This window comes from Heterocephalus glaber, unplaced genomic scaffold, assembly GCF_053883595.1.
Source record: "Heterocephalus glaber isolate CG9 unplaced genomic scaffold, H.glaber_assembly_v1.0 deba00000594, whole genome shotgun sequence".
NCBI classification, from domain to species: Eukaryota; Metazoa; Chordata; class Mammalia; order Rodentia; family Bathyergidae; genus Heterocephalus; species Heterocephalus glaber.
This window is the reverse complement of record NW_028258151.1, coordinates 23,685,430-23,710,286: the sequence shown is the minus strand read 5'-3', so window position 1 is coordinate 23,710,286 and position 24,857 is coordinate 23,685,430. Positions and strand designations below refer to the sequence as shown.

Here is a 24,857-nt window from a genome sequence, read left to right as displayed (position 1 = left end):
TAGCACATGCCTGTATTCCTAGCACTCAGAGAGGCTGAGGCAGGAGGATCCCACATTCCAGCCTGGGCAACATATTAACTTAGTGAGACCCTGACTCAAAATAAAAAGGCCTGGGAGTTCAGCTCAGTGGGAAGGTCTTCATTTCAATCCCTGATACCAGAGTAGTTTCTATCTCAAATTATATCTCCAGGACAGTATGTACAACTTTAAAAAATACATTACAAAAGTTTCAAACATACCCAAAGGTAGATGAGGAAAGGTAATATATCTGTATAGAAAAGACAGAAAAAAAAATGCTTGAGTCTTTCCATTTATTACCAGTTTTCAAAATGAGTTAATTTCCTGGCAGCCTCCAAAGCTGACCAATTATTATTAGTTTGTTTTTCTTTAGTATTATTGTGAACTTAAGGCTTAAATATACTTAATGTGTATTTCAAAGACTAGTTATTATCCTTATCAGTCCTCAAACTGTCCTATCTTCAGCTCTTGTCCTGTAAGATGCCTTTGGGAGTTTCTGATACCTTCCTTCCTTTCTGAGCTGACAAAAGATTCCAAGCTCATATGTAGATTTCTTGCCCAATACCTGGAAGTACCATTCTTCAAAGAGCCTTCATTCACTTTAGTGGGAACCGGTATTTTGAGACTACAGTATGGCTACTGGGTATTCATTGCTACTGGATCAGTCCTTTCCAGACACTGCTAGGGAGACATAAAAAAACTACCATGACAGAGTCTTTCCTTAGCCTTAGCTATCTTTCATCTGTTTCTTCTTTAGATTTTTTTTTTTTTTTGGTACTGGGGATTGAATTCAGGACCTTGTGCTTCCTTGCGAGGCAGGCAGCAGTGGCACCACTGAGCTAAATCCCAGGCCCCACCCCTGTTTCTTCTTTAAACTACACCAATAGTTCAGGTTTCAATGCTATTTCAAACCTTCATTTGTTTTACTCCATAAAATACAAATAAAGGACAGCTTAACATTACCAAAACAACAACCATTATATATGATTACTCTAAAGCTTAGGCTTATTATTTTTGTTGTTGTTGTTGTTAGACCTATTTTGTCCTTCAGTTACAACCTACTGCAAAAATATATTCAAATTAACTAACATTTGAAATAGAATCTTTCAGCTGGGATGAACTGAAACAGGGTCCTGTAAGTAGAGTTGCTGGGACAGAAGGTGAATATAAATTTAATATTTTCTAGAAATTATCATTCTTTTCCCCAAGGCATAGACTGCTTTGCATTTCTTTAAGCAGTAATTCAGAGTATCTGCTTCCCTCCATACCACAACAGCAGAAAAATGAGTTAAACTTTTAATTTCTGTCATATGATCAGTAAGAAATGGTATCTCTGTGTGGTATTTATTTGCATGGTTCTAGTCATATCAGTATAAAAGTTAAGTGTCCTTTTCTGGTATAAGAGCCATTTACCATTTTTCTGTAAACTATCTGCTCATTTATCTTCCCAATTTTTCTATTGAGTCTTATTTTTCAAAAATTAATTTTATTGGTACATTTTAGGTATACAACATAATGACATTCATCATTGGAAATCTGCACCTCTACATAATCTCTCTTGGTTCTTATTTTTTCCCCATTTCCCTGCCCTCCCTGCAACTCCTCCATCCCTGCCTATTTACAAAGACTTTGTTTCTATTTTTTCATTTTCTCATATTAATTAAATTCCCTTCTTTCCTTTCCTCTACCCTTCCCATTTCCCCTTCCCCTTTGCCTCTTTTCTTCCTATTTCACATTATCTATTATACCTTTTAGTCCTTGTTTAAACTTTCAGTTTCTCACACTAGAGAAACTATTTGGTATTTACACGTGTGTCCTATTTATTTCACTTAAGAGTATCGCCTCAATGTGCATCCACTTAGCTACAAATGTCTCTAATTTCTCATTTTTTATGGCTAAGTAGTACTCCCATTTTGTAAAAAAAAACCTCATTTTCTTTATCCAGTCTCCAGTTGATGGGGAATTGGGCTGCTTCCAAGTTTTAGCTATTACAAATTGTGCTGCTATGAACAAGGGTGCACATATATTACTTTAGTATGATTCTTTTAATTCTTTGGGGAAGATACCCAGCAGGGGAATAGCTGGGTCAAATGGGACTTCCAGTCTTAGTTCTTTGAGGTATCTCCATACTGATTTCCACAGTGGTTGCACCAGTCTACACTCCCACCAGCAGTGGAGCAGGGTTCCTCTTTCCCCACAGCCCCGCCAGCATTTGTTATTGGTTGATTTGATGATAGCAGCCATTCTTCCTGGGGTGAGGTGAAATCTCAACGTTGTTTTCATTTGCATCTCTTGAATGACAAGTGATGCTGAACATTTTTTCATATGCTTATTTGCTATTTCTACTTCTTTGTCTGAGAAATGCTGCTCATTTCAGCGGCCCATTTTTGGATTGGGTCTTTAAATTTGGGAAGTCTGATTTTTTAAGTTCGTTATATATTCTGGATAGTAGACCTTTGTCTGAGAAACAGCAGGTGAAAAATTTTTTTCACATTGTGGGTTGTCTCTTCACACTGTTGGTGGTTTCTCTTGCTCTGCAGAAGCATTTTTTTTTTTTTGGTACCAGGGATTGAACTTGGGTCCTTCAGCTTTTGAAGAGAAGCTTTTTAATAAGAGATCACACTTGCTGATTGTTTGTGCTAGCTAATGGGCAACTGAGGTTTTGTTCATAAAATCTTTTCCTACACCAATGTCTTTAAGAGTTCTACTTAACCTCTGTTCCAGACAGTTCAGCATTTCTCTTTCAATATTTAGATCTTTAATCCATTTCAATTTTATTTTGGTGCATGGTGAGAGATATAGTTTTAATCTTTGCCAAACTGAAATCCAATTTTTCCAGCACCATTTATTAAAGAGGCTGTCTTTCCTCCAGTGAGGGTGTTTGGCTCCTTTGTTGAAGATGAGGTGGCTGAGTGTGTCTGGAGTTCTTTCTGCATCTTCTCATCTGTTCCACTGGTCCTCAGGTCTGTTTCTTTGCCAGTACCATGCTGTTTTTATCACAGTAGCTTTGTAGTAGAGTTTCAAGTCAGGGGTTGTGATACCCCCTGCCATGTCTCTGTTGCCTAGAATTGCTTTTGCTATTCTAGGTCTCTTCTTGTTCCAAATGAATTTTTGGATTGTTTTCTCAAGGTCCATGAAGTATGCTACTGGAATTTCAATTGGGACTGCACTGAATCTATATAGCAGTTTTGGAAGTATGGCCATTTTCACTATGTTGATTCATCCCACCCAGGAGCAGGGGATGTCTTTCCATTTTCCGATATTGTCTTTAATCTCTCTTTTCAGAGTGCTATAGTTTTCAGAGAGGAGGTCTTTGATTTCTTTTGTTAGGTTGATTCCTAGGTATTTCAGTTTTTTGGATGCTATTGTGAAAGGAATTGTCTGCCCTATTTCTCTCTCAGTGAGTCTGTTGTTCGTGTACAGGAAAGCTATTGATTTTTGTGTGTTGACCTTGTATCCAGATACTTTGCCGAATTTGGCTATTAAGTGTAAAGACTTTTGGTGGAGTTCTTGAGGTCTTCTATATAGAGTATCATGATCCGGGGATTTAGCTCAGTGGTTCCACCACCTGTATTGCAAGCGCAAGGTCCCGAGTTCAATCCCCGATACCAAAAAAAAAAAAAAAAAAAAAAAACCAACAAAAAAATAAAAATTAAGAGCATCATGTCATCTGCAAATAATGACAATTTGACTTCTTCATTTCCTATTTTTATTCCTTTTATTCCTTTCTCTTGTGTAATTGCTGTGGCTAATGTTTCCAAGACTATATTGAACAGGAGTGTTGATAGTGGACATCTTTGTCTTGGTCCTGATTTTAGTGTGGAGGATTTCAGTTTTTGACCATTTAGTATAATATTGGCTGTTGGTTTTTCATAGATGGCTTTTATCAGATTGAGGTAGAGACCATCTATTCCAATTTTCTGTAGGGTTTTTATCATAAATGCGTGTTGGATTTTGTCAAATGCTTTTTCTGCATCTATTGAGATGATCATATGGTTTTTGTCCTTGGCTCTATTGATACAGTGTATTACACTGATTGATTTGTGTATATTGAAGAATCCCTGCATCCCTGGGATAAATCGCACTTGGTCAGAGTGTATGATCTTCTTTACGATCTTCTGCATTCTACTGGCCAGTGTTATATTAATTAAGGATTTTTGTATCTATGTTCATTAGTGAGATTGGCCTACAGTTTTCTTTTTCAGTTGGGTCTTTTTTGCTTTGGGGATCAAGGTGATGCTTGCTTTCAGGAATGAATTCGGGAATATTGCTTCCCTTTCAATTTCATTGAAGAGTTTAAACAGTAGTGGCAGTAGTTCCTCTCTAAATGTCTTGTAGAATTTGGCAGTGAAGCCATCAAGACCCAAGCTTTTCTTAGTTACTAAGTTTTTAATTACATTTTCAATGTCATTGATTGATTCCATCATGTTCCTCAGCTCCTCTATTTTTTTTAAATCTGTGTCCTCTCTAGATTTATTAATCATGTCTTGCACTATGGGCACAATTTCTGCTGTTATCTGAGAAATTATTTCTGATTTCATTTTTTCCAGATCCTTTTTTGTTGCCAGTTCAGGGAGCCCAGGTGGTTGAATATCAGATTGTTCCATCTCATTTCCCTTTGGGGTTGGTTTAGGTGATCTGGAAGTCTGGTTTTGAGACTTGTTTATGTGTCTTCTCATTTCAATATTGGGGGGGGGGGTTGCTGTTGGCACCCGCTGTTGGCACCCGCATGGCTCACCTTGGCACTGGGGGCGGTGGTATGGCTGCCCAGAAGGCTCCTCCTCAGTACTGGCGTGGCTCTGCTCCTTGGCCTGCTTCTCAAATTTTGATGTGCCCATGGATCACCTGGTTATCTGAAAGCTCAAAGAAGGGTCTTCACATTTAGTCCCTGGTAGGCCAGAATGGTCTAATGTTGGCCAATGCTAATTCCACAGTGAATTACACTCTGGAATTTCAGAGAGAATTATAGGTGAAGGCAGCTTCACAGAGCCAAAAGTTGGGACTGAGTCAATGCACTTTGTAGACATTTCAGTCCATTACCAGTTGGCTCCAAAGCAGAGTGGCACATAGAAGAGGGGCATTGCAGAGGAGAAACAGTTGATAATGTCCACATGGTAGCAAAAGCAACAAGGGTGATAGTCTTATTCTTATAAACTACAAATACTCTTTCAGTTTATCACTTTTTTACTTGACTTACCATGTTTTCAGCTACAGAAAAGTTACTATATTTATTATCAAATTTATCAATCTTCTCCCAATTGTGTCTCCATTTTGAGTTACAGAATGTCTATTCTACTTCCAGGATCAGCAAAATTTTTCAATTATTTTCTAGTATTTATAGTATATGGTTGTTTTTTGGATTGTTAAGTATCTAATTCATGTACAATTTATCCCTGGCAGTACAGAAACAATAAATCTAGTATTCTCTTCATTAAACACTAAAATCCATGTATATTTACTTCTCATTTTCTATGCAGTTTCATTAGTCTGTCTTTTTAAGCAGCAATCTCAGTTTTAATTTGAGAGCCTTAATAATATATTTCAATAACTAGTAGGCTACCAGCCTCTCCTCTACTGTTCTCCCTTTAGGGGCACTCCTCATTATTCTTACTCATTTGTTCTTTCCAATGAAATTTATAATCAACTTGCTTAGCTACAAGAAAACACACACACATAGAAACACACACACACACACACACACACAGTTATAATAGTTAAAAACCAAGGGATTAACAAATTTATAGTGTTGAAAGTAAAAGCTAGAAAGAAGGACTAAAATTTGGAAGAAAAACCCGTTCAAATATTTTACCATCTTGACCTTGTGAAGAGACACAGGGCAAACCCAGAAAACTTTGTTCCGTGAACATGGGACATTTTTATTCAAACAAATTTTCATTAACTATCAAGAAATACAATTTATTTATATCATGCATTTTGTAATATAATACATTAGAAAAAGTGAAAATGGTCAAATAAGAAAGCACAGAAAACATCAGTAATGTGCTTGCTCACCTTCCTTTTTCAGCCACTTCACAATGTTTCCTTCTTCCATCGTAGGAGACAGGGATGGCATTAGTATCTTAATAGGATCAACTGAAATTGAAAAAAGAAAAGGTTAGACACACACACACATATACAAAGGGTAACTCATGAAGCATCAATATTAGTTCAACTAAGGGTCCAGTAAATGCTATAGAAAAACTAAAATGTCCACTTTGTTTTTAACAAAACTCATTTTTGGAATATTTTCAGCTTCCCAGTCTGGGAGGACTGGTTCCCCAGTCTTTTATGCATAGTTTGAAGCTAAATGTTACAAGTTTAAAAAAAAAAAAGAAAAATAATTTGATTTAGATTTTATCTCCTTCTCTCCTTGTTTCTGCAAAAAATGTTTACAGATAAAATGACCAAAAGAAAAGGCAAACAAACAAACAAAAAGGGAGAACAAAACAGGGTTCTCATGAACTATAGCAGAATAATCAAGATCAGACTTTAAGAAACTTGTTTTTATTTTCTTATAATATTATACTATGCAATATTCAAAGCTTTCTGTGAGTACGTATCAAAGGAAAAGTTTGCTTTCTCAAGGATAATCAAGCAAGAGGACATAAAGGATTTAAATGATACCAGATTTTGCTCCCTCAACGGGGGATCCAAAAAGGCAGGTCTCACCTCAACACTGAGATTTCTCAGTGAAACATTACTAGTCTTTCCTTAGCCCCAAAGTAGACATTATGTATCTGTACAGCTGGGCTTCCCAATTGTCATTCACAGTCTAGGACCAATCCAAACAGCTCCCAGCTTTTAGATTACAATTTATATAAAGTTTATACTTATAAAAATATCATGACAACAAATCATGTCATCTGAAGTCTTTTCAGAACCTATTCTCTCAACTTATTCAATTTTCAAGACTCATACAAGTAAGACATTGTAGTGTAGCTAACCTGTTTAAAATGTGGAAAAAAGACGAAATGGGGTTTCTTTTTTGTCTGTTAACATTTTAAGGCTAAGAGTATGAGTAATAACACTATTTTTTTTTTTTTGCAGACAAGCCAATACCTAAATCTTTATTGCCATCTATAATAAACCTTTCTGATCCTTATTCCCCTGTAATGGGAAAGGAATGTAAATAACAAATCCAGCTTTGCTTCGTTCTTAAGTCTGTTCAGTTTCTATAATGGATGGATCCAGTAGAATTTTGTCAGTTTTCTTTGCTGCCAACCTCTGGGATGTTCCATCCTTCAGTTTTGAGGAGCCCTTTTCTGGGAGGCACTGCTTTCACTGCTACTGAAGTAGCTCGGTTTGAGTTGTATTTTGACAAAATCTGGAGAACATCTTCTGGAATAGCAGTTACCTCTGGAGGTGTGGGTGTTCTGAGCAGATTCTCATAAGATGAAATTGTAGGAGAGGAGAGGTTTGCAAAATTCTCCAAGCACTGATATGAACTTAAAACTAATGAAGTACAATCTTTAACTTCAAAATCATTTGATGAACTGTGTTTCTGATAATGCATAGTTTGTGGGTACCAAAGCTGTATTGTTCTTTGTAGAAGGAACTTTCAAACCAGGAGTGCAGAACGTAGGTGTCAAAGGGGAATCTGTATACTTGGTATCTCTTTTTTCCAACTGCTGCATTATGGGGCCAGGAGTGGCAAAGCTATTATCACTGATCATGGGTTCTGTTTCTACAGCCATCTCACATTTGATAGTCTTCATATTTTTCAGTCCTATTGAATAATCTTCATGTAGACACATAGTATATTCAGAGATACCAAAATGCTCTAATTTAGGAGTTACTCAAAATCATCCATCTTTAGAGCACATTTTGGAGTTTTTAGAATTTTAACTACTGACTGTCTGGTAGGTAGAGTTTCAATTATGGGGTCTTCCTTGTGGTTGCTTACAGCTTGTGGAGGATTTGGTAGAACCTGAGATATCATATACTGCTCCAGTCCAAAATCTACAAGCTGTGGACTATGCAGAGGCTCCTCAGAAACTGAACCACCTGGGACAGACAGATCAGACAGGTTGTCCTTCCCACGAGGCTTTTGAACATGATCACAGCTAGCCATCTTTGGAGTAGAATCAGTGATTTCTTGTTCAGAGACTGAATTTTCCTTGACACGTGGATTATATCCATACTTCTGGAAAAACTCTCCTATTTTTATGATATCCGTTGCTTTTTTTTTCATCAGTAGTTTTGTTGCCTTAATAAAACCAATGCTTTCTTGACTTTCCAATCTTGCTTTATCAAGAAGAATATTAACATCATCCTTCAGAGCCCAGACTTCTGAATGAAGGTCATGTAAAATCCTCATTGGATCATCTTCAAATTCGCTGTCCTCTCCGTCCAGCACTTGCTGCAACCGGGCCATCTCGCAGTCTAGCATGCTGGCCAGGAACTGCAGTTTCCTACAGAAGGCCTGGATTAGGTCCATGGATGAAGGCGACCGAACCAGGGCCAGCACTCGAACTTCCCACCACCCCGCCACTGGTTTGAATTTGTAGGCGCCAAATAACACTAATGTTAAATGAAGTTAAAGATTTCCTTGAGGAAACTGAACAAATTTTACTATAATTTGACATGAAGAACTCCTAGGACTTCATGTTAAAGGCACTTCTATTCCTTTCAAATATAGTACACACAGTTAGAAGAAAGCTCCTGTCCACTCTCCACTTCTCCTTCACTCCTCTCTAAAAGTCTGGAGAAAATATATGTACCTGCTTCAGCTGTCTTCAATTTCTAAGAACTTCCTTCCATCTACAGGAAGTCTGCAGGCATTTTTTTCTCAGCTTCTATGAACTGGGCATCAATGAACCTGTCTTTCAAAGGCAAAGTGACACACAGTACACTTTTCTCTATTCCTTCCATCAGGGGCTACTGGGTGTGAAGCACCAATTCACTTACATGAGCTTTCTTTGTATACACACACCTCCCCTGACACAAAAAGCTCATAGCCCAAATATGAGGTTGTGCTGGGGATCCCACCTATAGTTATGTTCTGGGTTATGTTCAAACTAACCAGCATTAAGACACCATCCAGCCAGCCATCCCTGTCTGTCTGACTCAAGTGTTTCTTACAAATATGGTACATCAATCACCGGTTATTTGCAGCCTATTTTCCCAGAAACTCAAACACAGCAAATCAGACATACTAACTCCACATATGCATTTTTAATACATCTAATAAAATATCCAACAAAACCTTTCCCTACCCGACATACAGAATTCTAATATGAAGAAACCATTTTTTACTACTGACAATGAATAATTCAAATGAAGAGAACAGATAATCTTTAATAACATTATATATTAGAAACATGAACGGAAAACAGCTACAGTGAGTCTCCCATCTCCTAATTTACTATTAAAACATATCACTACTTTAGAAAAGAGTACACAGGCCATCCAATTCCTGTCTACTATGACTCTAAACAATCATCACTGCAACAATTTTATTTAATTGCCAAGCTACCTCTAGTTGAAAGGCATATTATAATTAATTATAGCTTTAAAAATTCTTAGTAAAATACATTCTTGTGGGCTAAAATAGGCACATTAAGAAAGACATTAGATAGGTACAAAATAACACAAACTCCTATGTATAACATCAGTGTATCAGTGTCACTACTGGAATACCAAATCCTTGAATGAACTAGAAATTAAGGAAATGAGCTTAGGGAAAATACACACACACACGTAAAACTGTAACATTAGTGCTGCAACTCCAAATTCAAACCATAATAATCTTATACTTGCAATTTTAGTAATTCTTAAAAAGTGCTCAAAGGTAACACAGTAAACACTTTGAAATAATATAATGATCTTTTAATTGCCTAGACTATGCTGTGTGACTATTACTGGGCTGGGAAACTTAGTGACTTGCCAAGACCTATTCTCAAAAAATAAAAGTGGTCAGAGGGACAGGGTATAGCTCAGTGGAAAGGCCCTTGGTTCAATTCCCAGTACCCTCACCCCCAAAAAGTAGAACTAACTCAACCCCCAACAGTTACTTTTTAAAAAATTCATAGTGACAAAGTGATTCATAGTGACATAGATTCTTTTTTTTTTTCAAGACAAAAAGATCCCTATCTTCTAGAAAGTATCACGGTAAGAAGCCAGCCTCTTTTTTTTTTCAGCCTCTTTTTGAAAAGCACAGCTTTGAAATAAGAAGTTATAATATGTTGCTTCTGTCAGAAAGTTCAAGTCTGGGATTATGAAACAGACAGAATATTTCATAATCATATACATATAAAATTTATCAAATAGAGCTCCACCTCAAAGAAGCAAAATAAATGAACCACAATGATTCTGCAGTACATCCAGATTCTAATTTATGACAAATACTAAATCAGTTCTCTCAAAACAAAGTCTCTCTTCAATATTTTTATACTTTGGTTCAGCTGCCATGATACAATTCGTATTTATTTTATGATTCTATCTAGTATCTTTCACCTAAGAGACCCTCACATTTCCATTAGTCCCTAAATTAAGCACTGTATTGTGAAACTCTGCATTTATTAAGCACTATTTTTCAAATCACATCAGGAACCTCAAAAATTTTCATATCTTAAAAAGAAAAAAACATAATCATTCTTCATATAGTCACCCTTCAAGGATGAATTGAAACAGCTTCTGAGAATAATGATAATGAAGTATGAAAATTCTGTAATAGATCACTATCCTTCCTCTGAAATGAAGGTGACAAAAACCAAAGAAAGATATTCTTGACATCTCCATTACTCATACTATTGCTCGATTGATTATTCTGGCTTATTATGGAGACAAAAATGGGCAATAGATCCTCCTCTTACTCTAACCAATCTATCCTCAGCCCTTCATGCTAGAAAAACAATTTTAAAACTAAGAATTTATTAATAACAGTACATATTTCATTCTAGGATATCCTCTTTGGATTGGCACATTATATACAACTCTTCAAAATCCATTTTTTTCTGATGGGAAAGTAATTATATAATCATAACATCAGCTTTCAGTAACAGTGCTACAGATAATTGATATCTGCCCTTTATGGCTGCTATCAACTCTTAAGATAGTGTGAGTTTTTCAAGAATCCCTAGGATGGAATTTTAACCTGCACTTGTATTATTTAATTTTCATTAGAAATTAATTACAGCCTCCCTCTTCATTCTAATAAGCAGTAAATTCCACCATTACCCTTTCAAACTATAAAGGTCTTGAAGCGTAGTCTTTCCTACTACTATCAACACTCCTACTATAGGTAGGAACAAGGAACTAGAATAAAGGAAATGTGATCTTTGCTCAAGTGGCACAGGATACTTCAATTAATACTCAAAAGTATGCAAAATTTAGAGTTTAATTCTTTTGTAGTAATATAGAATTCTGTTTCTTTTTACACAGCTAACAAATTATATCTAATTTACTTGTGAAGTCTATTCTGTAGCAGTTATAAAACATTAAAAATGTTGAGGTAACTTTGTTATATATTTTAATAGTTTATATTTAAGCTTACTAATTTTAAAAGTTAAAAATCTCACAAATCATTAGAACTGTCATTATCTCTTAATTTCTTTTTGCCTCAATAGAACAACACAATAAATTACAATTGCTTATACACTGTGCTGCTTTACCTGCCATCTCAGTAATCTTTCACTGGATTTTACAGTTTCTCCAAGCAATTTCTGTATTTCTTTGAATATGCTCTTCCAATTTTCCTACAGCATAATTCTTTAATTTCAAATATGGCACAGTAATCTAATTCTAATTTCTTGTTCCCTAAAGTACTGCTTTTATCCTAAGAAGAAAATGCTCATATTAAAGATTTAAATTGATGACACATACATAAATTCTAAAAGGTCTCCATGTTAAAGAAGAAATTAATATAAGCAAACTCTAAAAATACAAATGCAGAACAAATTGTTCTATGGTTATAACATGAAGCAGATCTAACCTCCATTACTCTGACTAAATTAATTAAAGAAATTCAGCAGTTTACATATGGCATAGCTTAAGTGTCATGCTCTCTAGTCCATTTATAGAACTATAATGCAAGCACACAAAAATTGTGAAATGAAGGTAGATGAAATGAAGAAATAAATTACCCAGTACGTTCTTAGTGTGGCTCCCTGTCCCTAACATTAATTTGTTTATCCTCTAATAGGGAGAACATTCATTTAATTACCTCTCATTCTGCTGCAAGAACTTACTAAATAAATTGAACCTTTAAAATTGCTGTTCAACTAAAACAATTCTGCCATCTGCAGGCTGGATGAAATAAAGTGGAATGAGAGGCAAGCAATTTAAAAATCAGCACCAAGGCACAGAATATTAAAATTGTAGCTCTGAATAAAGATACTAAGGTTTTTTTTTATTACTATGCATGCTTAAAATATAAATTTTCTTTGTTCAAAGTTATCTTGGTGTAATACTGGTATAAAAAGACTGAATGTCTATGGCCGAAATAGAAATGAATACACAACAGGTTGTGTGAAAGCAGCATTTACAGGTCTTGCTTGGCACATCAAGCAACATGTAAAAGATAACCCTCAATCTGAATGTGGCATAATCCCATTTTGATATGGCCAACTTACACATACACAAAGACTAAAAGACATACTCCAAAGTGACAGTAGTAGTTATTTGTAGCTAGTGCTATTATAGGTGCTTTTTATTTATTTCACATAAAATAATTTTCTACAATATGTTTATCCAGTTTCACCCCCTCCTCAAAACTTAACCTAATACTAGGTAAAAAAGTGTGCTTTTTGTTTTGTTATTTTTAAACAGCAACCAATAAGGACACAAAGAAGGAATAATGACATGCAACTTTGGAATGAAAAAAATAAACGAGTAATTGAATAAAAAGTACTCCTTAGAAAGCTGAATCTTAAGCCAGGGAAGATTTGGGTGACCCTGAGAAACAGTTTGGTACCTGGATCCCTCCCTCCAGTGCTAGGTAACAACCCCATCCTCATTGAGTAGAAAATTGGATTACTTTCTCTGGAAAGGGAAAGAAGGGGACCTTTGGAAAGAGGTTCAACCCACACAGCCAGCATATTTACAAACTACAAGATTAAATTAATCAAAAACTTAGCTGATAATACTGACATTACAGAAAACTGTGTAAAACACAACTAGGTGGTGTGGGACTTATTTGCAAAAGTTATACAGAAAACCAAACAAAAAATTGTTTAAAAGCAGTAAATTCTGTAGAAAAAGCAAAAAGGTAACAAGCAAAATGAGACAATACGTGACAACACTCAGTTGTACACAGTATTTGTTTAGTAAAAATAATGAATATGAATTTAACAAAGAATTACAAAATGATGACACTGGCTAGGGAAAACATAGAGGATCTCCAGATCATCAATAGAGAAAGTCTAAAACACAAATAAGGAGGTGAGCAAATGCCAGAAGAAAGATCAGAGGTGGAACTTGCTGCTTCTGAGAAAGAACACTGGAGAAGTGGAGAGAGATGGGGCAGAGACTCACTGTACGGTTATAAGCCTTCAAGGGCTATTGGGCTATTTAAAATATATGCATATATTACAGTGCTATAAATGATAGCTTATTATTTAATAAATATATAAATGTTAATAAAATAATTTTTTAAAACTTGAGAAGCAGGATACTATAGTTATTTTGAGAGCAAGCACTGGGGCCAAAAATTTCAACCTGCCTTGGTTCAAATTACAAATCTACCCCTGCAAATTACTTCATCCTTCTGGGTCTCAGTTTTCTCTTCTGTGACATGGTAATTGGTATAGAAAAATAAATAAAATAACACTTGCAACAGATTTACAGAGAGGCCCTGACAACGAGTAAACCTCAAAAATGTCAACTATTACTGACATTACAGAAACGATGAAGAGGATGGATTCCAAAGGCAGCCTGACAGTTGGCCACATGTATCACAATGTTGTATAATATTGTAGGATATCACAGTTCCTTCCTGCAGTAATGAGCAGTGGATTCACAGGTTTCTTTCACCCTCCTAGCCTAAACTTGAAGTTCCTTCTTATCCTTACCTTTACCCAGCCTTTTCTCAAGGCTGAAGTGCACTAACTCGTGATCTCTATTCTAGTTGTGGTTCACATTCGCAAAGGACACTCTTATTAAAATAAATGGCAAATGTTTTATCATTATGCAGTCTTACTATTCAAAAGCAGAGCTAAAAGCCAAATTAGGAGTCTGACTAAATGCCCAAATTAATGAGCCTTCAAATTTTAAGTACAAAGCGAAGACCTAGAGACCAGCTCTTTCTAAGTCTGGTCTTCAACCTCACAGTGAGGGAGAAATGGAAAGGCTTACAGCTAGAGATCTGCATTTCTAAAAGACCATTTCATGGCACAAAAGTGGAATGGAAGAAGAAAAAGACAAAAGACATGTTTATTTGTCTCTGTATTATTTATTTTACGATATTTATTCAGCACCTACCAGGCAGCTGCAAGTTAGGCATTCTTCTAGGGGTTGAATATATCAAAAATGAACAAAACCAGGTAAAAATCCCTAGTCTCGTGGACCTTTCATTCTAAAGTAGAGAATAAACTAAGAAAAGAAAGGAAAGTGAGCTGAGCAGAGTGGAGGAAGCCAAGCTTATATGTGATGAAGAGCCCTCTAAACAGAGGTAGCAGCAAGCACAAATGAATGAGTAGAATTTTCTTGTCAAGTCCAAAATACACCAAGCAAGCCAATATGCAGAGTGGAATGAGGGAAAGGGGCCTTGGGAGAAGTGGAGGTCAGAGAAGTAAAGGGCGTTTATTTCACACTGGGCTTGGTAAACCACAGTAAGGAATTCCAATTTTCTTCTGAATATAAGTGAAGCCCTTGGAGGAGTTCCGCAGGAGAGTGAAAAGATCTGACTTACAATTTAAAAGCAGCACTGTGAACGCTGTGGTCAGAAGAAATACCCTAAGCTCACTCTAGTTGGTCTCCTTTCAGTCTCCTGCCTCTGCTGCCCATTAGCTGAACGGAACTGGAGGCCAAGTGCAAGTAGTTCAAACCCTATGGAGAGAAGGATAAAAGGGAGATGACTCCCCTACCCACCTGACTCATCTCCCATTCATCATTATTCTTTGTTTCCATCTCAGTTTGAGCACTTACAGCAGCAAGCACTGTACTGTGTACACATGTGGCAAGATGATGGTGAGGACATCTACTGGGACACTCCTGCAGTCATCTAGATTAGCAGTGGTGCAGCTTGGACCAGTGTGGTTGGCAGTGGTAGGAGTGGTGATGAGTGCTCAGATTACATAAAGTAAAGCTAACAGGAATCCCTAACAGACTGGATATGGAATATGAAATAAGGAGTAAAACATAGCTCTACTTAGTAGCACAAGGGAAAGAATGAAAAGCAGAACAAAGCCTGGGGATGTAGCTCAGTGGTAGGGAGCAGCCCTGAGTTTAATACTCAGCACAGGGCGGGGGTAAGGAGTGGAAAGCAAATTTAGATGTCACAGCTCCAAAAAGAAAACCTTTCTTCCTATAAAATGTGCCCTAGAGGTCTTAAAAACTACGCAGACTTCATTCCTCAGCTACTCAAATGAAAGAAAACTCATTTAAAACAGGCCAGTTAAAAAGATCCTGCTTTCTTGTAGTCACCAACATATATGTATCTACTAATCAGTCATTTATAGGTGAAAATTATATATTAAAATGCATCTTTCTTGTTCTCAGATCTGTTATATCCTTGTAAAAAGCACACCTATTTTCTGTAGGAAATGGACAAAATGTTTATGGATAGACTGGAGACTAGATGCTATTTATGGGTAAATTATAGGAGAATCAGAGTCCCTTAGAATCACATACACAATTTTGTATGTAAACACTTTTCTAAAAAAAGTGGTAAAGCTTTTCAACAGTTTTTAAACAGATTTGTGCTCCTCTAAAAGTCAATGTGAGTAGATGCCTAAGCAAACTGCCCTGAATGATACATTTACCAATCCCAATTTTTCCCCAGAAATGTTTCATGTAATAGAAGTCCCTATTTATACAGTTACAGAAATGCATGAAGTAGATCACTAGCCACAATACATGTACTGCCTAGCCTCCAAAATCACCGTACACCCTATTTTGTTTAGGGGATCTTGATTCTTTTGCATACTTTTACAAAGTATCCAACAGCACATTTGAAAGGAGGCCAGCTGGAATTAAGTAAGTCACTGCTGTGGAACATATTTCCTCTGAATGAAATAATCCCAATACTTCATCTCAGCTAGCAGTACTGGTCTTCGTATTAAACCATAAGACTAAAATCCCACATGAAGATTTTATTTTGCAGTTCTGGAACATGGACAAAAAGAAATCATCACTCTACTTTGTCTAGCAAAAGAAATAAATACACATAATATTTGGGGAATTTACACATTTTGTTGTAAAAAAAAAGCAAATAAAGATAATAATAAAAAGGAATCTTCAAGAGTATATTATCATAGCTGAGTGTGGTGGTACACACCTGTAACCCCAATACTGTGAGTGTGGGGTGATCACAAGTTGGAGCCCACCCTGGGCAAGTTAGCAACTCAGCAAGACCATGTCTCAAAACTAAAAAATTAAAAACGGCTTAATGATGTAGCTCAGTATAAAGGCTCTGGGTTCAGTCCCCAGTACCGAAGGGAGAGAGAGGGAAGCATATTATCTTAGAAACTTAAAAATGGCAAAAAGTTAACATACATTCTAATTCTTTTAATTAGATCTGCTTCCCTTTATATGCTTTAGAATTTTATTAAATTGTGCTAAAACGATAGGTCACAGCACAATTGTCCCAGAAATAGTATTTCACAATGTAGTTACTACTAAAATGCGTCTCACTTCATAAAATGCAAAAAGCAGAGGTGTTCACTTAGGATATACAAATGGTAAATAAAAATTCAGCATGCTGACACTACTCTGCTATCTGTAATCAAGCATCACTTGATACTGAGACAGACTGTGCTTAAGTTAACAGGCTTTGGAGTCACGAAGACATCTGTTGAAAATGGAACTCTATCACTAGAGCATAGCATTAGCCGAGCATCGGATGAGTTAATTCACAGAAAGTGATTGGAAGAGTGCATGCTACACGGTAAGTTCTCAATAAATACCTTTTATTTCCAAACCCACTCTCAAATTATTTCTTGATATCAGAGGCGCACTTTTGCTGAACTATAAATTCTCCTTGTGAGGATGTGTTCACAGTAACTCCAACACTGAACCCCTTGATTAATCAAAGTCAATCATTTGTCACACCATTAAAGTGAAACTAGTGACTGGCTTATGGAAGGGCAAATGGTTCATTTTGGATCAATACAATACAAGGGAATTTTGACTCAGTAACTTAGGAAGATTTTTCCTTGTTTTGTCAAAGAGTGATCCAAGGAGATTCTACTTCTCTTCCACTGAACACCACCACATGATTACTTCCAAAACAGTCATCCTCATTAACCCTGGGCAAATCACTAACCCTTTTTGAGTCTCTGTATCTTCATGTGTAAAATGTGACTAAACCTTGCAGAGTTCATGATCATTAGGAATAATGCAATAGAGAACTGAAATAAGGCATAGTTAAATAGTTCAGTGTTCTATATGTGACTGCTATTTCTAATGACCCACTCTCATATATAGAATAAAGAGTTTTAAGGCAGAGCAAACATGTATAAAGTATTTCTTAATAATCTAGATCTTAGTTTCTCATGTTGCTGGTTCTACTAAGATCTCACTACCCACTTGCTATTTTCTCTGGATGGCCACACTTTTCAACTACTGAGTAGCCTAGATCTAACTTTGCTTAGGTGATTTTACTTGGTCATTACTTAGCCTAGAAACAATTAAAGGGCTAATACACTCTCATCCTATTTTAATCAGTCTCCCACAGGAATAGACATGTCAGTCACTGACGCACAACTCTTACTTCCTTCTTAAAGAAAATGCTCAAACCACAGCCTTTGAAAGAATTAGCTCTTGGGTGCCCTATTCCACAAGTGACCCATGTTGGGTCAATCAGCCTGTTTTCAAGAAATTTGGTATTAAATTGCAGAAATGATGGAGAACATGTGAACTAAACTAAAAGAGCACAGATCAAAAGGCCTAAATCAGCATTTAGGCAAGGCAAACTGATATTTCAGAGGAGGAAAAGCAAAGTATACCAGAGAGAGAAAAAACAAACAGCAGGAGAAACAGGTGGTTCCTTATGGTTCCCATGTGGCCCTGCAGTACTATCTGTGGTGTGTGTCCTTTTTAATGAATTCTATTTTATTGTGGCTATTCTGTGTTGTTTCCACATTTGTAAGACAATCTGAAAAAGAATATCAATCTCATCAGTTATCAGGGCAGAAATAGTAAGACACAGATGCAACGGTAGAAATATCTTACCAGTAACTCCACTATCAGAGAAGCTGCCTCCTTTTTACAGAACTGCTGTCAAAAACTCAGACTCCTAAAGGAAACAGGCAGGTAAGAAAAAAGGGCTAGAATCTTCAGGTTTTCTCTCTAGATTAAGACAGCCTTTATTTTCAGATTAAATAAGAACCTTCACACATACATACACACATACACACACACACACACACATACACACACACTTACTTCCATTTTTCTTGGTCTATCTTTCTGCTCTCCACAAAAATAACAGTACATCTTAGTCTATTTTCTTTTGTTGTAACTGAGTGTCTGAGAACAGATAATTTATAAAGAACAGGTTTATTTAGCTCACAGTTCTGGAGGATGGGAAGTCCACAACATCAGCATCTGATGAGAGCCCTGTTACATCCTAACATGGTAGAGGTCATCACATGGCAAGACAAGAGCAAGTGGGCTAGCTAAGGTCTGGGTCTCTCTTCATCTTATCAAGCCACTTATGTCTTCATGAGGGCTCCACACTCATGACTTCATCTAATGCTAATTACCTCCCAAAGGTCCCGCCTTTCAAATATCATTAACATGAATTTGGAAATTAAATTTCCAACACATGCATTTTTGGGGGACACATTCAAAATCATAATAGAGGATATGAAAAAATGGCTAGCGGTGTTAGCAAATATGGAGGGACATTTAGCTTTGATGACTGAGAGTTAATAGGGAGTAGGGAGGGATAGTGGCAAAGCAGGAAGCAATTTCCTACCTTAAAAAAGGCATTATTCATTCTCAGACAAATGTCACCAATGTAACTTTAAATTTTAGTATGGTCTAATTTTAAATTTTCAAGAGAAGACAAAAATCGGGACTTTTTTTGTAAAGTTGTCTAGATTTTAAATGTTATCAATAAATTTAATTTTCTTCTAAAACAAACTGGGTCAGCTTACTGGCTGTCAAATTTTAATCCCACTACCAGAATAGGCCTCAGTCTTCCTGTATTTCTCCTTCCCACAATATGTTTAATACCTGTAATGTGCAAGGCCAATACAATAATTATATATTAGGCAAATCACTGTCAAGATTGAACTGAGCCGGGGATTTAGCTCAGTGGCACTCCACCTGCCTCACAAGTGCAAGGTCCTGAGCTCGATCCCCAGTACAAAAAAAAAAAAAGATTGAACCATTTATTTTTCTATTTGCATATGATTTTAAATTCAGTGTTATTCCTCAGAGACACCCTAAAACCAATGTATTATTAATTAACATTTTATTAAAATTCCAAATCATGCCACTTATTCTGAAAGGGCAGCAACATAAACTCTTCAAAGTTAACTGCCTTGAGTAGGTTGAAAAATTATTTACAAATATGAAGTCAGTTTGGTAAATATCACATATGAGCTCTGAGCTTTTGGTTCTGTTATTTCCTCAGTCTGGAAGTGAGCCGGAAAATGATTTCTGAGCAAGAAAAAAAAGGTTTTTCCTGTGGCTAGCTGACCTAACTGACAAAGAGCCACCCCAGCTCACACCCCCCTCCCACACCTAACACATGTCCTCCTTCATGGTCTTCTGTTCTCAGGAAGCGTCTGTATCCAATGTACTTTCCTATCATATCAAATCATATAAACTAAATGTAACTCCCTCAACCAATGAACTGATGATAAATGCCTTGCTTCTGTATCCCCACCCCTCTTCCCTTGACCCATATCAACCTTGTTCACTGTCAGCTCTGGGCTGATTGCTTTGTGGAGAAATCCCCGATCAGTCCACCAGTGTAATAAAGCTGTACACTTGCCTCCAACCTCTGGGCCTGCTCTTGCTATACCACTAAGAGCTGCCACACTATGGACTGTAAGTTTGCCATTACATTAGAGCTACCATTTCTTCCTCTGTATAGTACTGTACTTCCTTGTCATCCTCAACACGTTCCCACCTGCTTGAACCACTGGTGATACATGCATGACTGTCCCATCAGGTGTCCAATGGCCCCATTGTGAATGTTAAACCTCAGAGCTTACTGTACACACTACTGATAGCAAGCCTTTATTGTTATCTCCCAAGCAGACTACAAATATCTTAAAGCTAAGGCCTATACTAACTTTAGGATCATATGAGCTAAATATGACCAGACGGGCTGTATGGCAGAATCCTGAGAATCTGTTCTGGTCAGAAGACCAACTACTTTCCAAACAGGCTACCATGTGCCTGGCATCTAATAGATGCTCATAAATTTACTCAAATAACATCAGATAAGCAATGATTCAATAGGCTCTGCAGTTAGGTAGAACCCTTGAAGACATCAGTGTAGGAAAAGATTTTATGAACAAAACCTCAGTTGCCTGTGAACTAGCACAAACAATCAACAAATGGGATCTCTTCTTATTAAAAAGCTTCTGCACAGCAAGAGAAACCACCAGCAGTGTGAAGAGACAACCCACAATGTGGGAAAAAATCTTCACCTGCTCTTCCTCAAAGGTCTACTATCTCGAATCTATAAAGAACTTAAAAAGATCAGACCTCCCAAATTTAAAGACCCAATCCAAAAATGGGCATCTGAAATGAATAGCCATTTCTCAGACAAAGAAGTAGAAATAGCAAATAAATACATGAAAAAATGTTCAACATCACTGGTCATTCGAGAGATGCAAATGAAAACAACGCTGAGATTCCACTTCACTCCAGAAAGAATGGCTGCTATCATGAAATCAACCAATAACAAATGCTGGCGGGGCTGTGGGGAAAGAGGAACCCTGCTCCACTGCTGGTGGGAGTGTAGACTGGTGCAACCACTGTGGAAATCAGTATGGAGATACCTCAAAGAACTAGGACTGGAAGTCCCATTTGACCCCGCTATTCCACTGCTGGGTATCTTCCCCAAAGAATTAAAAGAATCATACCACAGTGATATATGTGCACCCATGTTCACAGCAGCGCAGTTTGTAATAACTAAAACTTGGAAACAGCCCAAATGCCCATCAACTGGAGACTGGATAAAGAAAATGTGGGTGTTTTATAAAATGGAGTACTACTCAGCCATAAAAAATGAGAAATTAGAGACATTTATAGCTAAGTGTATCCACATTGAGGCAATACTCTTAAGTGAAATAAATAGGACACACATGTGTAAATACTGAATAGTTTCTCTGGTGTGAGAAACTGAAAGTGTAAATAAGGACTAAATGTGTAATAGGTCATGTGAAATAGGAAGAAAAGGGGCAAAGGGGAAGGAAGTGGGAGGGCTAGGGGAAAGGATAGAAGGGAATGAGATTAATATGAGAAAACGGAAAAATAGGAACAAAATCTTTGTAAATAGGGAGGAATGGAGGGGTTGAAGGGAGGGCTGGGGAAGGGGGAAAAATAAGAACCAAGAGAGATTATGTAAAGGTGCAAATTTCCAATGATGAATGTCATTATATTGTATACCTAAAATGTACCAATGATTAGAATGAATAATCGATAATGTAAAATAGGAAGAAAAGGTCCAAAGGGGTAGGGGTAGTGGGAGGGGCAGGGGAAAGGAAAGAAGGGAAAGGAAAAATGATGAGAAATGGAAAAAATGAAAATAAAGTCTTTGTAAATAGGGAAGGGTGAAGGGCGTGAAGGGAGGGCTAGGAATGGGGAAAAAATAAGAACCAAGATGCATTATATAAAGGTACAATTCCCAATGAGAAATGTAATTGTGTTGTATACCTACAATGTACCAATAGAAGAATTTAATATAAAAAAAAAAAAATAGGCTCTGCCTTCTCCGTAAATGTTTCAGCTGAAAGAATAAAACTAAGAGATTTTAAAAAACATAAACAAATATATATACACTTTTAAGCTCACCAACATCATAGCTGTATGGTTTAACTTCTCTGAGCCTTAGTATTTTTGTCCAATTAAGTACCGATAATGTCAAATATACTACTAGGTTATGAGAAATGAATAAAGCTCTAGAAAGTGCTAAACATTTGACATATGACATATAGTTCATAAAAATGCTACCAACAAATCCTTTTTAAAGAAATCAAAACTCCAAGGGTTCTTCCAAATAACACTTCTAAGTCCTAGGTAGAAGTAGGAAAGAGGGAATCATTTAGTGTACTTAATTCATATAACCTACAGTTATCCAAATAGTGGCTTAGTTTTATTAAATTACAATTTCTACCTAGCTCAGAGAAAAACTGGATGTAAAGAAAAAAGAACACCATTGTAAATTCATGTTTTGTAAAACATACAGTTCAAGGACTGCCAGGTATATTCAGCATGGCAAAACAAAAACCTCTAGGTGAAAGTTACAAGAAAAATTTTGGCTCAATGTTATGAAAAAAATCCAAAATTTCCAGATACTTAAGAGCTGGGTGTCCAACAACACAGCTTTACATGTAGAATAATGCCCCCACCACCACCCATGACAGAGGTCTGCATCCCAATACCCAGAACCTGTGACTATGCTGTTACATGACCAGAGAGAATTAAGATTGAAGATGGAATTAAGGTTACTAATCAACTTATCGTGAAATGACGAGAATATCCTAGATTATCCAGGTCAGCCCAATATAATGAAAAAGATCCCTTGGAAGACAGAAGGCAGGAGGCAGTGAGGAGAGAGATGTAACATGATAAATACTGGCTCAGCCCTGCTGACTTCGAAAATGGGAGGGAGCCATGAGCCAGACTGAGAAAACTTTAGAAGCTGGAAAAGGCAAGAAACAGATTCTGTCCTAGAGCCTCCAGAAAAGCACAAAGTTCCTGCTAGATACCACTGTTTTGGTCTTCTGAACTCAAGAACTGTTAAGATAAAAAAATTTGTATTGTTTTCAGCCACTAGTTTGTAGCACCAGTGATAGAAAAGTAATGCAACTTGCCTTGGGATGTAGTATCCTCTCCCTCACAATGATGCCCAGACAAGTTGTTCAAGGTGTATGTTTGCAGGCAGGGGATGAGAAATAGGTAAAAAGTCAAGGTACTTCAGACATCAGTAAATCCTTGAAACTTCATGCACATTTTTGTGTGTAACTACATATGCTCTTCTTTGTAGAGTCTGGAGCATTCAAAGATTCTCAAAAAGGTTCCTTTACAAACAAGAATAAGAATCTTAGATTATTTCCAAAACTGAGCATTTAACATTCCATGATTTTCTCACGCAGTGAGTCTGAAAGTGTAGTTCTTCAAACACCAAAATAAAATATCAAAACTCCCCTAAGGTTGTTTGTAAAATGCAGGTTCCCAAGCTCCATTTGAAACAGAACGTCTGGGAGCTGTAGTAAAGTTCAATTTAACAAACTGAGAGATGGAAGAGTGAGACTACTACACACACCGCTCCAAAGAGTATTTTATGAAACATTACATAGAAGAGACTGAAATAAATTATCTTTACTCAATCTTCAGCAAACTTAAAGAACTTATCTCCCTGTGTGACTTTGTCTTTTTTTTCCTGAGCCTTCAGCAACTCAGAACAAGTAGGCAATACCTACTGCGACTAATCTTTTAGATTAAAATTCATCCTGCGAAGAGCCAAGAACGATGACCGGCAGAAAATAAGACACTACAATTTGTTACTTTTATTAACCACCTCCCATTCTCACCTTGATTTCCTACCCAGGCCCAGCATGCCACTTTACATACTGTACCGTTAATGAAGAACTGTATTTTTTGAGTTCATATCATTACCAAATGGCAATTTTCTATAATTAACTCAGTATGATTCCTGTCCTAAATTTTCATTATTTCAAGTGAATGTTTTATTTGAAACAATCTCCAGGTCCCTATGTTCGTGGTGTTGCAGGTATTTACAAATTAAGTCTTGGAAATTACGTGTCATCAAGTGGGACAACCCGACTAACCTCGAAGATCTTAGATCTCCCAGTAAGGCAGAACTTTGAGACTGAATAAAAACAACTAATAGTAGCTTTTGAATTTAAAGAACCTTGAGCAGCTTTTCTCACTTAGACATGCTTGACAACGTGAAAGGAACCTAAAATGTGATTGTTGTAGGAGCCTGAGAGGAGAGCCTTTGAAATAGACCTCTCTCCATGCCTATCAAATAACCCAAATTCCAAGGAAAGGTCACACGCAAAGAAGCCATACAAACCAGGGGGCCCGGGGCGGAGTCAAGCTGTTCCAGCTTCCAGGACAGACCTTTGCTGCATGCGTGAAGCCAAGTCACTAGATAACAAGAGAGAGGGCGAAAGGAATTGGGAGACCCAGCACATCCACACCTAGACGCGGGGCGTCAATCAAGAATGCCCAGAGCCCAGGCCCATTGCTCAGCTACACAGGGGAATTGAGTGAGCCTAGGGCACTCACCCCGCAGCCACTGTGTGCTGTGAAACCATCTCCAGCTAGATCCACGGCCGACAGAGAAGCCAACAGCGCCCTTAGCCAGCCCCAAGCTTCGCCGCCCGGCGAAGCCCAAGAGATACCGCAACAGAGACGGGTCACAGCGCAGCCTCCAGGAGGCCGCCATCTTCCCGGCCTTCTCCCGAGCTGCCCGCCCCATTGCCTGATCTCCAGCTCCGAGGATCTCCCAGGCCATGCCTCCTTTC

At 37.2% G+C, this 24,857-nt stretch overlaps 1 protein-coding gene and 1 pseudogene across 2 annotated transcripts in view; both read right to left on the bottom strand.

Annotated features, from left to right (window-relative positions):
• The window catches only part of Pdhx (pyruvate dehydrogenase complex component X), a 74,818-nt gene extending 49,991 nt beyond the window's left edge, over positions 1 to 24,827 (bottom strand). Inside the window, exons 1-3 of one of the 2 annotated variants that reach the window (XM_021264373.2) lie at positions 24,619 to 24,809; positions 23,178 to 23,384; positions 6,031 to 6,111 (exon numbers count right to left, since the gene is read on the bottom strand). In XM_021264373.2, the coding sequence (XP_021120032.1) occupies positions 6,031 to 6,091 (61 nt within the window). In that variant the 5' untranslated portion in view covers positions 6,092 to 6,111; positions 23,178 to 23,384; positions 24,619 to 24,809. Of the gene's footprint in view, positions 1 to 6,030; positions 6,112 to 23,177; positions 23,385 to 24,618 lie in introns of both variants that reach the window. The other variant, XM_004852046.4, reaches the window with a different exon arrangement.
• LOC101703380 (spindle and kinetochore-associated protein 3 pseudogene) lies at positions 7,077 to 8,604 on the bottom strand (annotated as a pseudogene).
• Positions 24,828 to 24,857: the final 30 nt, after the last annotated feature.